Below are 16,977 nucleotides of genomic sequence, written 5' to 3' on the forward strand. Positions count from 1 at the left end.
CATTTTCACTCTCCTCTTTCACCTTCATCAAGAGGCTTTTTTCCTTCACTTTCTGCACTTAGAGTGGTATCATCTGCATATGTGAGGTTGTTGATATTTCTCCCAGCAGTCTTAATTCCAACTTGTGAGTCATTCAGCCTGACATTTTGCATGATGTACACTGCATATAAGTTAAATAAGCAGGGTGACAATATACAGCTTTTACCTACTCTTTCCCAATTTTAATGGAGAAGGCAATGGCACCCCACTCCAGTACTCTTGCCTGGAAAATCCCATGGACGGAGGAGCCTGGTAGGCTGCAGTCCATGGGGTCGCTAAGAGTCGGACACGACTGAGCGACTTCACTTCACTTTCCCAATTTTAAACCAGTTCATTGTTCCATGTCTGGTTCTAACTTTTGCTTCCTGCTCTGCATATAGGTTTCTTACCAGACAAGTAAGGTAATCTAGAATTCCCATATCTTGAATTTTCCATAGTTTGTTGTGATCCACATAGTCAAAGCCTTTAGCATAGTCAGTGAAGTAGAAGGAGATGTTTTTCTGGAATTCCTTTGCTTTTTCTGTGATGCAGTGTCTTTTTGAATTAGTGTTTATTCTTTTCAGAAAAATACCAGGAAATAGAATTAATAGATTATATAGTAGTTCTATTTGTAATTTTTTTTAGGGACCTCCATTCTGTTTTCATAGTGGCTATACCAACTTACATTCTCACCAACAGTTCCCTATGTTCCTTTTTCTCTACATTCTTGCCAACCCTTGTTAATTTTTGTCTTTTTGATCATAACCAGTCTGACAAGTGAGAAGTAATATCTCATTTCCCTGATGATTAATGATTTTGAGCATCTTTTAATGTGCCTGTTGGCCATCTCTATGTCATTGGAAAAATGTCTATTCAAGTCTTCTGTGCTTTTTGTATTTGGTTTTTTTGTTTGTTTGTTTGTTTGTTTTTTAAAGCTGAGTTTTATGCATCCTTGTTATATTTTGAATATTGACCCTGTATCAGATCTGTCATTTGCAAATATCTTCTCCCATTCAGTGGGCAGCATTTTCGTTTTGCCGTAGTTTCTTCACCTGTGCAAGAGCTTTCTTATTTAATGTAGTCCTATTTGTTTATTTTTGCTTCTATTTTCCTTGCCTGGCGAGGCAGATCCAAAAAAATATTGCTGAGACTAATGTTAAAGAGCATATTATGTTTTCTTCTAGGAGTTTTATGGTTTAATGGCTTACATTTAAGTCTTTAATCCATTCATTTTTTTTTTTTTTTTGTATACTATGTGGAAAAGTAGTGCACTGTGAGTCGGTCACGTGTAACCGGCCAGTTTACCCAACACCATTTATTGAAGAGGTTGTCTTTTCCCTATTTCATAGTCTTACTTCCTTCTTTGTAGATTAATTGATCAGGAAAGTGTACGTTTCTTTCTGGACTCAGTTCTATTCCATTGATTTCTGTGTCTTTTTTTTGGTGCCACTCTCACACTGTTTTGATTACCATAGCTTTGTAGTGTAGTTTGAAGTAAGGGAGGGTGATGGCTCCATCTTTGCTCTTCTTTCTCAATATTGCTTTTGACTCTTCAGGGTCTTTTTATGTTTTCATACAAATTTAATAGTTATTTGTTCTAGTTTGGTAAATAACCCTTTGGGATTTGATAGGACTTGCATAAGTCTGTTGATTTCCTTGAATGATAGGATCATTTTAACCATACTGTTTCAGTCCATGAGCACAGTATATTTTTCAGTTATCTGTGTGGCTTCAGTTTCTTTCATCAGTGTCATAGTTTTCTGAATACAGGTCTTTTGCAACCTTGGTTAGATTTATTTCTAGGTATTTTATTCTTTTTAATGTAATTATAGATGGGATTGTTTTCTTAATTTCTCTGATAGTTCATTGCTAGTGTATAGAAATGCAACAGTTTCTGTATATTAACATTTTGAATTCATTGAGGAGTCCTAACCATAGAGTTGTAACAGTTTTGTGGTTATATCTTTAGAATTTTCTATATATTTGTATATGTATATAAATCATATGAGTTTCCCTGGTAGCTCAGCTGGTAAAGAATCCACCTGCAATGCAAGAGACTCCAGTTCAGTTCCTGGTTCGGGAAAATCCTTTGGAGAAGGGATACCCAATCCAGTATTCTTGGGCTTTCTTGGTGGCTCGGATGTAAAGAATCCACCTGTAATGTGGGAGACCTGGGTTTGATCCCTCGGTTGGGAAGATCCACTGGAAGAGGACATGGCAATCCACTCCAGTATTCTTGGCTGGAGAATCCCCATGGTCAGAGGAGCCTGGAGGGCTACAGTCCATGGGCTTGCAAAGAGTCGGACATGACTGAACAACTAGGCACAGCACAGCATAAATTATATAATATATACATATTTTACATATATGTGTATATATATAGTATACACACACATATATATATTCATGTCATCTCTAAATAGTGAATTTTGTCTCCTCCTTTCCAATTTGGATTTCTCATTTCTTTTTCTTGTTTGATTGCTGTGTCTATGACTTCTAGTACTATGAAGCCATCTATCCCTAGATTTTGTTGAGATTATTTTTTTTAATATAGTACTGATTAAATTTTATTACTGGTAATTTTTCCTCTTCATATTTTCTAATTCTTCCCGATTCAGTCTTGGGAAATTCTACATCTTTAGAAATTGATCCATTTCTTCTAGGTTTTCCATTTTGTTGGCACATAATGGCTTCTGGTGATCTCTTATGAGCCTTTTATTGGCACATAATAGCTTATAGTAATCTCTTATGGGCCAACTGTGGTATCAGGTGTCATGTCTCCTTTTTCATTTTGATTTAATGTTTTGAGCGCGCTCTGTCTTTCTTGATGAGTCTGGCTAAAGAGTCATCCATTTTGTTTATCTTTTCCAAAAACCAACTAATAGTTTTATTGAACTTTTACCTCTCTTCCTCTCTCTCTCTTTTTTTGTCTCTGTTTATTTCTGTTCTGGTATTTTTTATTTAGTTCCTTCTATTAACTTTGGATTTTGTTAGTTCTTTATTTTCTATTCTTTTAGGTGTAAGATCAGATTGTTTATTTCATATTTTTTTGTTTCCTGAAAAAAACAGGCTTTTATCACTGTAAATTTCTATCTTAGAACTAACTTTTCTGCATTTCAAAGATTTGGGGTTGTTGTGCTTTAATTTTCACTTGTCTCCAGGTATTTTTTTTTTACTTCATTTTATTTTTGTCTGTTTCTCGTTGGTTGTTTAACTAGCATATTGTTTAGCTTCCACATGTTTGCATTTTCTGTAGTTTTTTTTTTTTCTTCTTGTATTTGATTTCTAGTCTCATAGCATTTTGGTAAGAAAAAACTGCTTGATATATTTTCAGTCTTCTTAAATTTATTAAGGTGTATTTTGTGGCCTAGCATGTGGTCTGTCATGGAGAATGTCCCATGTGCACTTGAATTTGTGTACTGTGATATTTTGAGATGGAATATTTCACGCGTATCTACGAATTCCATTTGCTCTAATATGTCATTTAGGGCCAGTGTTTTTCTCATTAATTTTCTGTCTAGATGATTTGTCCATTGATGTAAGTGTGGTGGTGAAATCCTTTACTACTATTGTATTACTGTAAGTTTCTCCTTTTATATTGGTTAATATTTGCTTTATTTAGGTACTCCCATACTGTATGCATTTATATTTACAATTACTATATCTTCTTGTTGGATTGATCCCATTATCATTATGCATTGACATTCTTTATCTCTTGTTACAGTTTTTGTTGTAAAAAAATTTCATCTGTCAGTGCTATGCCAGCCTTTTTTGTTTCAATTTACATGAGTAGTTTTTTCATTTCTTGACTTTCAGTCTATGTGTGTCTTTAGATATGTAATGAATCTTTTGTAAAAAGCGTATATATGGGTCTTAATTTTTTAATCCTTCAGTGAATGCCTTTTCATTGGAACATTAAGTCCATTTAAGCTTAAAGTAATTATTTGATAGGTATGAACTTATTGTCATTTGATTAACTGTTTTTGGGTTTTTACTGTAGTTCTTTTTTCTTTTTTTGTTCTTTTTCTTCCATTTTGACTTGATGACTATTTTAATGTTGTTTAGATTCTCTTTTTTTGCAGTTTTGTGTGTATATCTATTTTAGGTTTTTGATTTGTGGTTACTGTGTGGTTCATATATAACAACCTATGTATGTATGTATACACATATGTATATGTGTGTGTGTGTGTGTGTGTGATTATTTTAAGTTTATGATCTATTTACTTTGAAGGCATTCTGACCACCTTATATTTTTATTCCCCCACTGCTACATTTGATGTTTATATTTTTGTGTCTCTTAACTATTTATTGTGGATATAGATGATAATAGTCCTACTAGTTTTATAAGTAGGTGATTTATTACTTTTGCTGTATGTTTACCTTTATCAGTGAGATTTTTTTTCATTTCATAATTTTCATATTTCTAATGTGGCCTTTTCTACTTAGAGGAGTCCCTTCAATATATCTTTTAGACTGAGTTTGGTGGTGTTGAATTCAGCTTCTGCTTGTCTGTAAAACTTTTGGTTTTGCTAAGAAATCTGAATGAAAGCCATGTCAGGTAAAGTATTTTTGGTTGTGAGTTTTTCTCTTTCATTGTTATATATATTATGCCACTACTTCCTCATCTGCAGAGTTTCTGCTAAAAATCAGCTGATATGGGAGTTTCCTCAAACTTAACTTGCTGCTTTTAATAGCCTTAGGAGAGTTCCTTAATGTAACTTGTTGCTTTTAACTTACTGCTTTTAATATCCTCTTGTTATCTTTAATTTTTGCCATTTTATTTATAAAGTGTTTTGGAATGAGCCTTTTTGTGTTCATCTTGTTTTGGAATCTCTGTGCTTCCTGGACTTGGATGTCTGCTTCCTTCCCCTGGTTAGGGACATTTTCAGCTATTATTTCTGCTCCTTCCTGTCTTTCTTCTGAGGCTCCTATAATGTAGATGTTAGTTCCCTTGATATTGTCCAAGAGAACTGTTAAACTATCCTAATTTTTTTTTAATTTTTTTTTTTTTCCATTCAGCTTGGTTAATTTCCACTAGTCTATCTTCCAGATGGCTTATCTGTTCCTCTGTATCTAATCTACTATTGATTTCTGCTAGTAAATTTTTTATTGCAGTTATTGTAATTTTTGCTCCATTTGGGTCTTCTTTATATTTTCTAGTACTTTGTTGAAATTCACACTGTGTTCATCCATTCTCCTGAATTTGGTGAGCATCTTTATGATTATTACCTTGAATTCTTTATTGGATAGATTGCTTATCTCACCTTTGTTTGGGTCTTTTTCTGAGATATGACCTGTTCCTTCATTTAAGACATATTTCTCTGTCACCTCATTTTGCCCAGTTCTCTGTGTTTGTATTTGTTAGATTGATCAGTTACATGTCTTATTCTTGAAGTGGCCTTATGTAATAGACATCCTGGGTGGCCCAACGGCATCCTCCACTCTGGTCACCAGAACTATATGTTCTAAAAGTGTCCCCTACATGGACTGCATGTGCTGTCTGTTGTGGTGGGGCCAACTACCATGTTTGTGATGGTAGGTGAGGCTGGCCCCAGCCTGGTTGACTGTGAAGTCATGTGTTATGTGTTAGCTGTAGGCCTGCTAGGGATAGAATGAGCTTCCCATGCCATTGGTTATACAGCTTGGGGGAAACAGGACTGCTTCTCACCTGTTGTTGGGTGGGGCTAGGTCCTAACATGACTGTTTGCATGGTCCAGGGGGTTACTGGGCTGGTACTTACTGCTAGAGAGAGGAGCCAAGTCTTTGTGTGGCTGTCTACACATTCCAGGGAGGTATGGGCCTTTTGCTGTCCCACTACTGGCTTGAGGCAGGATTCCAAAATGAGAGTTGACAATGCTGATGTTACTGCCATAGAATGAGCTCCCAGAAATGGTTGTTGCCAGATTCTCTATCCCCATGGGGAGCCCCAGTTGCTTCCTGCCTCTCTGGGAGGCTCTCTGAGTCAGCAAGTGGATCTGACCACGCTCCTCTCAAGACTGTTGCCTCTGTGCCGGGAGGCAAAGCTTGTGAGGTTTGGGTCATGCCCTTTGAGAGCAGAGAGTCTATTCCTGTAGCTTTCTGGTTTTCCCAAACACAAGACTTCCTGGTTTTCAAAGCCAAGTGTTCTGAGGGTTTGTCTTCCTGGTGCAGGATCCCCAGGCTAGGGAGCTTAGTGTGGGGATCAGACCCCTTAGTCCATGGGGAGGAACACTAAGATTTTGATATTATTTTCATTTGTGGTTTGACAACTTGAGGAAATGGGTTCTGACTATATGGCATCTCTCCCTCTCATATTCATCTCCGTGTTTTCCCTTCTTTACGTATTTAGTTGTAGAAGATTCTTTATGCTAGTCTTAATGTTGTTTTCATGGAGAATTGCTCTGTAAGTAGGTGTAATTTTAGTGTATCTGTTTGGAATGAGATGTGCTCATGGTCTTCCTACTTCATCATCTTGGCCACTTCTGCAAGATATTTTTAATGATGTAATTATAATTAGTAAAAATTGTATTCTCAAATACTTAGAGTTACATTTTGAGTTGCTTATTATTATCAGATAGCAGTTTGGAACCACTTAAATTTGATATTCTTATTTATGTGAGAACAATTGGAACATAAAGCTAGAGATAAGTTCAGTTCCTGGATAGTAAATATTTTTTTGAAAAAAATGAATAAACTGTACATTATTTTATTTTCTTATTGCTTTTTAATGAAAATTTGGCTTAGAAAGTAACATGTACTTAACAAATTATGGTTGAATAAATATAATTATGTTTATAGATCAACTCTACAAATTGCCCTAATGGAAAATAAATTCAAATCAGTCTCTATATTCATATTTAAGTCTAAAATGTAGAGGAAACATCTCTTACTGCTTTACAGATAATCACTATACAATGAATCATTCTTAAAGTGTGATCTGCATAAATAATGTTGCTGTTGATTATAGTGAAAGAGGGTCTTTACTTAAATAAGTTTGGGACACCTCGGTTCAAGTAAATTTCAATAGGCTTTTCTATTACAAGACTTCTCAGAGCCTTTTAATGAAATTGTATCTTGTGTAAAGGGGGGAAGAGTATGCAGTGTTTTTTCAAGTATATATTGGCATAGAAACTTAATTTGAATGAACATATAATAGAGTTAGCGAGCCATAAACCACAACTTGGAAAATGCTACTACAGTGATTTTATTTTGCATACACTAAGGAACTGGAGATCATCCATTTAATATTTCCATATACTCTATTTGAATTCCAGTAAGAGAAAGCAATCAGAATATTATTATTGGTGGAATTGAATTTGCCAGGAATGCGAGCACAGCTTCCTCAGTAAAGACCTTGCCTTTGGAAACATCTCACCTCTTGGCAGCTCTCCAGAGTTCAGACTTGGCAGCCTCAAGGACAAAGCACAAGGTGTGTTTATTTGATTTAACATTTGGCAAAAGGTGTTTTGACTTGTGGTTTGTTTTCTTTCACTTTGTTTTTCTTGTTTTTGTTTGTTTTTGGCAATGAACTTGAGTTTGGAATTTGTTCTTTCTTATGGGAGGCAGGATTACGATGGGGAAATGTTTTTACTTGAATTTATTTTGTGATTTTGGATAAATCCAAGAAAACAGAGTGAGGTCTATAAAACCATAAACCTTTATCTGATTAATTTGTTAAATCATTTAGTATTATTGTCTATGAGAATTTGTTGCCAAATTAAAATATTTGATCTCTCTTGATATTTGGTACACTATGATATTTTGGTACTTTACTGTATTTTGATAATTATACATTGGTTAAAAGGTAATGGCACCCCACTCCAGTACGCTTGCCTGGAAAATCCCATGAATGGAGGAGCCTGGTAGGCTGCAGTCTGTGGGGTCGCTGAGTCGGACATGACTGAGCGACTTCACTTTCACTTTTCACTTTCATGCATTGGAGAAGGAAATGGCAACCCACTCCAGTGTTCTTGCCTTGAGAATCCCAGGGATGGGGGATCCTGGTGGGCTGCCGTCTATGGGGTCGCACAGAGTCGGACACAACTGCAGCGACTTAGCAGCAGCAGCAGCAAAATCAATGTACCTGCATATAAGCAATTAAGGTCATAGAACAAATTAAGATCATAAAATATCTATTATTCAACATTATTTTAAATCTTTCTTGATTAATTGATACATTGATGTCTCATAAGTCTCGTGGAGAGAAGAAATTTGTCATAAAATGGAAGAAAATGGGCCCCTATTATTTATGTGACGTTATCCTCTACTGTCTTTTTCCACCCCTCATTCTAGTTAGAACTCTTCAGTGGTTCCCCATATATTTATGGTGTAGACTCCAGGGCACAGAGGAAGTAGGACACTTTTTATACTTGAAGGAGACGGGACACTTCTTGCACTGAGATCAAAGTACTGACATGATCAATGTTTGTGTCTGAGCACACGTATGCAGATTTTTGTCTGTTTGGTATATGTGTAAATATGTGTTTTGGTGTGTGTGAGAGAATGAGAGTGAACTGGCAAAGTCAGTTGACCTTACCTAAAGATCTATATTTTTGTGATTTGGGAAACAAACTCATGTGCCCAGACTGAGATGAAGATGTGTTTCAGGAGAAGCACAACCTGGAGTTGCTACTGAATCAAACAGGAGATGAGATCAACTTGGGACTGAGAGGTTGCTGGGCAGAGTTCTGTACTTGTACAAAATCAGGTTAAACATTTTACTGTAAAAATTGCTTTGCAAAGTTCAATTGCTTTTTTTCTTTAAATTGTTCAGAGTTCAGTAATAATTTGAAAATAAACATTTTAAGTGAATTTTATGTATGCCATTTTCATTAAAAGGGCCCATGATATGTAATCTATTCCCTGCTCCCAAATTTTGGTCAAAATAATAAAGACCCAATAGTAGGGGAAATATTTCTAAAATTAGTGAGGTAGTTATCAAGTGCTTTTATAAAATCATTTTTATGATGGACCTTGAAATAAATAGTATGTTATAGTGAAGTTAATTTTCAAAAATAAAATAGAGAAGTGATTTGAATATTATTATATTTTTCTTAAGGGTTTTTTTTTGGAAAACATTGGAATGGACTGTAATTTAAAGGATATCCTAAAATTATATTTCTTACTCAGCATTATATTTTAGAGCTAGGGTAATTTTTAACATTTGGAATGCTAAATTTGGTACTGCAAATTCAAGTTTTGATCATTAATGGAACCAGTTTTATCTAATGTTTGATTACCACTGCTCTAGTAAAAAGAACCATACTTACCTACCTAATTCAAGTGTGAATATATAAGAGAAATTGTGACATATAGGCTTAGAAATAACATCAAGGGTTTACAACTGAACTCCTGAGGAAGGAATAACAGAGAAGTAGTGCAAGTGTTGAATGGAGAAGATTCTTTTCTTAGACTGGAGAATAATTTGAGATTTCTGACAAAGATTAAATTGTTAGTTTAAAAAATGGGACCAATGTTCAAGATTTTTGTTGTTGTTCAGAAGCCTTCCATTTTAGAAAGTATTTTAGAATGCTCCTTATATACATAAACTGTAAGTATATAAGTGATAATCTATTCATCCAAAGTTTTCAACACATTAAGAAGAAGACCATATATGTAAGTTGTTGTTTTAAGTTATCCAAAGATATTTTTGCTGAAGCCACTTAGCTGATGATAGAAGATGGTTAGGAGACCAAATGATAGCAGAAAGGGTACTATTTATATGTAATTAAGTTACACATAGATATTATGAGACCATCCTTTTCTTTTTTTCTTTATGTATCTCAGTGACTTTTTACATGAATGTAAGGTCTTCAAGTTCAGATTAGTTTTTTTCTCTTAAAAAGCTTATTTGGACTGTATGGTGACTCCACAGTGAGTAAGTGATTAAGTCAGTATGATGTAATGATGCTAACAACATTTATCCAGCACTTACTATGTGAGGAGCACCATGTTAAGTACTTTAAATGAACTAGCAATTTAATTTAACACTTACAGCAGCCACATGAGATAGGAATTCTTACTGTACTGATTTGAAAAATGGTAAACGAGCTTAGCTTAGTAAACAATTAAAAAGGGACAGAACCAGAAAGGAAATAAGTTAAAGCAAGGAAGAGTTAACTCATACTTTATCAGACTCATCTCCTTATAAAAGAGAACTTATAGTAATATTTTAAAATTCAAAGCTTTTAAAATCAAATTTATAATAATTAAGCATAAAATGTGGATGTTTTAAGTTAACATAATAGGTCTGGAAAATATCTGTTCAAAAATGTACTGAGTATCCAGTGTTCTAATTTATTTGAGATTTTTTAGTGTACAAACAACTGTACAAACATTCTACTGAAGGGAAGTCAGAAAATAAAAAATAGACTAAATTTAATATGAAAAGAGCTTTTTCACCTTTTAAAAGTAACAATTGAAAGGTCTAAGGTAAAATAACTTTCCTGTTGCAACACTGATCATCTAATTGTTCATATTTTGTCATGCTTGCATCAGATCATGAAGAAATGAAATAATGATTGCTATAATATGGTTATTCATTTTAAATATTATTGACCATGACTTTGAAGAAATCTCTTCTCTCCTCCCTTCTTATACACTGAAGATGCAGCATTCCAAGAAAGCAATTAAATGTCATTTGTAAAAGAACTTTATTTTCTATAATTACAGACCTAGGCGGTCTGTGGCTTAAACGGATCGACAGTGAGAAGTCTTAGGACATATTTTTCCTATGAAGGACACATTTAAGTGCATTTTAGCATCAAAATAGCTACAAATGCTCATGATTAAAGACTCAGTCTTCTTTTTGTTTGCAGTATATAGGGGTGTGTTTATGTGTGTATAGAAAAAAAGAGGAAGCGAAAGAATAAACATGAAGATGATAATGAATTATGCCAAGGCTCCCTAGGTGTTTTGTTTTAGTAGCTTTTCAGAATCCTACCACTGTAATTCAGGGAATTGACTAAACATTTACCTTTATCATTAAAAGACAAGATACCATTTTTTTCTGTTCTCTGTTTCCTCTATTTTCTCTCAGGTGGTCTCATATTACTGTAGTGGATATTCTTTTATGTAGCCGTCTCTACTATACCACTCTGAATGTCTCTGCTCGGTGGATCATCTCGCATCTATTCTTTCTTGTGAATGCTTTAAGGAGTTAAAAAATGGATATGGTTTATGAACTTCGTTATTGAAGACGTAATAATGTGGCACAGTGAAAAATTGAAGTGTTCAATCACAAGGTCATTAACAAAGAACGAAAAATAATTAAGGGCAAAAGATGAAAGGAGGTTTTAAGGTAAATTTGAAATTGAAGCATGAAAACACCACTGTCTTGAGAGAGGCATAGGAGAGATTTTTGCAGAGGACAGAACCTGTATTGAAAGTCTGGTTCTGTAGTAACTAGACTTCTGTACTGAAAGAGATAACGTGTTAGTCTTAGGAACAGGCTATAAAAAAATTTTGGAAAAAGGTAGCAAAAGTGACAAATGTATTATAGTTAAAAAATAAACGGTAAGGGAATATGATTCATCAAGGGGAAATTTGGACCAGAGATTGTGATTATGGTCAATAATGTGAAAAAGTTGAACAATTATTTTTTATTTTGGGCTTTCCTGGTAGCTCAGCTGGTAAAGAATCTGCCTGCAATGCAGGAGACCCTGGTTCAATTCCTGGGTTGAACAGTTGAAAAATTATATTTTTTCTTTATTAATTGCTTCATGAAGTTTATTAGTGCACTCAGTTGTTTACTTTCATAAAATTCCATTTTGTAAAATGAACCAAAAGGGCAAGTTTAAACGCAGGGGCCCAGAAGAGTTCACAGCCTTTTTATGACATTCATTTCCAAATGCCTATTTGAAAGAGAATGTCCTGGTTTACGATTTTCTTTCTTTTTTTTTTTTTTTACTTTTAGAAAGAGGCAGATGGTATGAAAACTGGACTCCCTTGTTTAAAGGGAATGTTGATATTTATAACCAAGCTTATCTCCAGCAAGATTTGTTTTTTGCAGCTGTTCCAGGTTGAAAAAAAATATATTAAAGTCCTGGCTTGTTTTTCTTTCCATATTTGGGGTGGGGGGGAGAATCTTCAGAATGTGAAAAAGTGATGTTTGATTTTAAACATGAATGCAATGTAAACTGTGATTTTTTTGCTTCTATATGTGAATTTTCTGTTTGTATGCTGTGATGATATTACTCTTTTTGTTTCACTGATCTATTTCCTAGATACATCACACTTGGGAAATAATTTACTTATCATTTTCCTATCATCAAAGTATTCTAGGAAATGTAGATTTTCTCTGAGTTAGCCTTTATTATTAAACTATTTTCTGACTTTTCATTTTGATATATTAGTCATTTTCTTTCTTCCCAGAGTGAGTATATTTTTCACTGGGAAATAAATGTTTTCTGTCCTTTTTTATAGTTATATTATTTTTAATAAGGTGTGATATTCTTTGCTTCTATTTTCAGTTGTAAATGCTGCTATGTCTCTGAACATATATATCTTAGCAACTTCCTTTAATAATTTCATTGAAAATAAATTGCACTTTGTACTCTAAAATTAATACATGGAGCTGTCTCATTGGGAACATGACAACACTGGAATGAATATCTAAGTTCAGTTGAGTTCAGTCACTTAGTTGTGTCTGATTCTTTGTGACCCCATGGACTGAAGCATGCCAGGCCTCCCTGTCCATCACCAACTCCAGGAGCTTTTACTCCAGGAGCCGGTGATGCCATCCAACCATCTCATCCTCTGTCAGCCCCTTCTCCTCCTGCCTTCAATCTTTCCCAGCATCAGGGTCTTTTCATGTGAGTCAGTTCTTCGCATCAGGCGGCCAAAGAATTGGAGCTTCAGCTTCAGCATCAGTCCTTCCAGTGAATATTCAGGACTGATTTCCCTTAGGTTGGACTGGTTGGATCTCCTTGCAGTCCAAGGGACTCTCAAGAGTCTTCTCCAGCACCACAGTTCAAAAGCATCAATTTTTTGGTGCTCAACCTTCTTTATGGTCCAACTCTCATATCCAAACATGACTACTGGAAAAACTGTAGCTTTGACTATATGGACCTGTGTCTGGAAAGTGATACCTCTGCTTTTTTTTTTTTTTCCTCCTTTTTTTTTGCCACTTTATTTTTTAATTGAAGGATAACTGCTTTACAGACTTTTATGGTTTTCTGTCGAACATCAACAAGAATCAGCGTTAGGTATACACCCATGTTTGCTCCCTCTTTAACCTCCCTTCCATCTCCCTCCCCATCCCACCCTTCTAGATTGTCACAGAGCCCCTGTTTGAGTTCCCTGAGTCATACAGAAAATTCCACTGGCTATTTTATATATGGTTTGTCATAGCTCTTCTTCCTCGTAGCGAGCGTCTTTCAATTCCATTGATGCAGTCATCATCCATAGTGATTTTAGAGCCCATGAAAATAAAAGTCTGTCACTATTTCCACCTTTTTCCATCTGTTTGCCATGAAGTGATGGGACTGGATGCCAGGATCTTAGTTTTTTGAGTGTTGAATTTTAAGCAAGGTTTTTCACTCTCCTTTTTCACCTTCATCAAGGGGCTTTAGTTCCTCTTTGCTTTCTGCCATTAAAATGGTATCATCCACCTATCTGAGGTTGTTGATAGTTCTCCTGGCAATCTTGGTTCCAACTTGTGATTCATCCAGCCCAACTTTTTGCATGCTGTACTCTGCATAGAAGTTAAATAAGCAGAATGACAGTATACAGACTTGATATTTTCCTTTCCCAATTTTGAACCCATCCATCGTTCCATTCACTCTAGTATGTTAGTTCATTTTACAAATGCCATTTTTCCTTGCATTAGTGTTTGCCTAATGTGGGTTTAGTAAAAATTTAAATGGAATTCTCACAATAAACAAATTAACTTGAAACATTCAGTAAAACTTGCTAGTATTCTATTACTCTGTACTTTTACCATGTAATAAAGCAAGTGATTCTATAAGAGGTGTGAAACTGCAAACAAAAGTCATCACTACTCCTGATTTTGTTGTTATTGCTCATGTTCCCAATGGATACCATATGAGTGAGCACTTAAAGATCATTGACCTGAAGTTGTCTATATTCATTTCTACTTTTTTAACCAGAAGATCCAAAGTGTATGTTTCTCAAATTCTTTGAAAATAATAAAAATAAGAAAGATGAAAGGATGTTTTTTCAATTAGTACTATAGATATCTGAATAACATTTAGTTCAAATATCAATGGCTAAGGCAGAAATAAAATACATTATTTTATTATATGTTATGGCTGAAGGAGATTTGTGCTTAGTCATATTAGAAGTGACAGTGCATAAAGGAAAGTGATATAAATATATATTTATAAACTATATTAAAATAATTGAATTTTTAATTCAGAAGCATTTATGTATTTCCAAGGTTTGCAGCCTTTCATTTTGAACATCATCATTATTCTATTAGTTCATGGGAAAAATAGCACACTGTTCACAATAATCACCCTCTTTTTTTTTTGAAATATTCTTCTAGAGGACTTGATTCTGAGATAAAATGTTAGCTTGTATGAAGGAGGATTTAATTAACTCTGTTGAAAATTGACCAGCGGGAAAGAGAGAAAACTTGCAAAGTAGTAATGCCAATTTATAGAGAATAAAAATTGATTGTAAAATAGAAACCTTTAAAGGAAATGTTAGTAGAGTATAATGGCAGTTTAATTTCCTGATAAGAATGTAGCTTGGAGAGCATCTAACAAACTTTATACGTTTCTTTTTTTGTCTTTAAAAATAATTAGTGAGAATTCCCTGGTAATGGTTAGGATTCAGTGCTTTCACTGTGGGAACCAGATCCAGTTCCTGGTTGGGGAATTAAGAACTTGCAAGCTGTGTGGTGCTGCCATAAAAACAAAACAAAACAAACAAACAAAAACAAAACCAAAATAAATAATTACTAATGATAACCAATAGCTATGTTTAACTGATTCAATAAACTAGATACTAGCTAATTCATTTCCAGACATGTATTAGTTTTCTATAATGCATAGCACGTTACCATAAACTTAGTGGCTTACATCACAGTTACTTATTAGCTCACAATTTTGTGGGTCAGGAGTCCAACATGGTCGTAATAGGTTTTCTCCTTGGGATCTTGCAAACCTGAAATCGAATGCCAACCAGACTGTTCAAGGTTTTGTGAAAGAATCTACTTCTAAGTTCTTATAGGTTGTGGGCAGAATTTAATTTCCTGTGGTTGTAGGACTGAAGACCTCCTCCTTTCCTTCTTGGTTGACTGATCTCCTCCATGTCACCTTTATTTCTTGCTACATGGACCCTTCCATCAATGGAGAATTTCTTATTCATAAAATTCCTTTGAATTTCTCTGACTTGTCTTACTTTGACTTCTTGACTGTGATTTAAAATGCTCGTATGATTAGATCAGTACCACCTGGATGATGTCCTTATTTTAAAGTCAGCTGATGTAGAACATTAACTAAATGTGTGAAACCCTTTTGCTGTTAATGTAACATAATCTTAGGAGTTATATTTTGTCATATTTACAGATTCTACCCACACTGTAGATGAGGAATAGATTTGCAAAGAACAGCATATTGGAGGCAATCTTAGAATTCTACCAATCACGTTTGATATAGTCATTGCCTATCAGTATAATGTATGGGTAATTTTTAATTTACTGGGTGCTCCAGGGTTGTCTCATTATTTTTGTAGTTAATACCAGCTCTTTCTTTCTCTACTTACTTACCATTTTTGTATTTACATCTAACATCCTACTTTCTACAGTAAGTAGAATTATTGCTATTATTATATCTTTTTTCTTATCTGTGTTTAGAACAGATGAGACATAGGAACCCACACATTGAGATTCCTACTTTTAAAAAGTAGCTAATGAATTCCTATGGAGAGTTATTCTTGGTCTCTCTTGGTCATTCAAAACTGTTTTGAGAAAACACAGTTAATTGTAAAAAGCTATATTGTATTTAGGAATTGATAGGGCAGAAATAGAATAATGAATTATATATTTTACCCCAGGCTCCCCAGACAACAGATTCTGAGGCACAGCTTAAACTTGGATGCCATACTAGGGAGATAAGAGTGAGTGAAAAATAGAAGAAAAAAAAAACTAGATAAGGAGGAAAAACAAATATAAGGTGGTTACTGAACTGGCCACAGTGTAAGAGAAAATATAGACTTTTATTTAGTCATGTGGGACATCTCCAGGCTGGCTGTATAGAGCCAATTAGTTGGATTGAGGAAGAGAAAGAAATTTATCTGCTAACATCTTCCTGTCACTTATTTTTTATTGGTCAAAGCTCTATCCTTGTACTTTTCAGATTGCCTTGGGGCTCTGGGGCTTGGGATTTGGAAGTGGTGGGAGAAGCCAAGCTTCTTATCGATCTACGTGTAGGCATTGCTGTCGCTGTGGAGGTGGTGTTGGAAATAGTACCTTCACCTTTACCCTCACCCACCCCCCAGAGGAAGCCATGTCAGCTAGCACTGTTAGATTAGTTGTGGGTAATTGCTGGTGCTATGCATTGGGCAAGTGACTGAGCATCCAGGAGACAGTGAATGTGGGAAAATACATAAGTTGGGTCTAACAGAGAATGTTGTGTAGTGATTGCATCTGGTCAACTTCTTTAAAGAAGTTGAGTCTTTAAAGTCTTTAAATCATCTTTAAATAATTTAATCTTTAATTTAATCTTTAAATATTTAAATAATCTTTAAGGATTATTTGTAATATGTAAGTGTGCCTTTGATAGGATGCAGGTCACAGTTCAGTTCAGTTCAGTTCAGTCGCTCAGTCGTGTCCGACTCTTTGCGACCCCATGAATCGCAGCACACCAGGCCTCCCTGTCCATCACCAACTCCTGGAGTTCACTCAGACTCACGTCCATCGAGTCAGTGATGCCATCCAGCCATCTTATCCTCTGTCGTCTCCTTCTCCTCCTGCCCCCAATCCCTCCCAGCATCAGAGTCTTTTCCAATGAGTCA

General features: G+C 35.0%; 1 protein-coding gene across 8 annotated transcripts in view; it reads left to right on the plus strand.

The window, feature by feature from the left end:
- Positions 1-16,977, plus strand: part of TRIQK (triple QxxK/R motif containing) — a 166,045-nt gene that overhangs the window by 14,141 nt on the left and 134,927 nt on the right. For 5 of the 8 annotated variants that reach the window (NM_001435310.1, XM_059874499.1, XM_059874497.1 and 2 more), the window contains one exon: positions 7,272-7,426. The exons of 2 other annotated variants lie outside the window; for them this stretch is intronic. Coding sequence is in view for 4 of the 6 variants with exons in the window: in XM_059874499.1 (XP_059730482.1) it covers positions 7,272-7,426 (155 nt within the window). In the remaining 2 variants the exon portion in view is untranslated. Of the gene's footprint in view, positions 1-7,271; positions 7,427-16,977 lie in introns of those variants that run through there. One more of the 8 variants, XM_059874500.1, reaches the window with a different exon arrangement.

Source organism: Bos taurus, chromosome 14 (assembly GCF_002263795.3).
Source record: "Bos taurus isolate L1 Dominette 01449 registration number 42190680 breed Hereford chromosome 14, ARS-UCD2.0, whole genome shotgun sequence".
NCBI lineage: Eukaryota > Metazoa > Chordata > Mammalia > Artiodactyla > Bovidae > Bos > Bos taurus.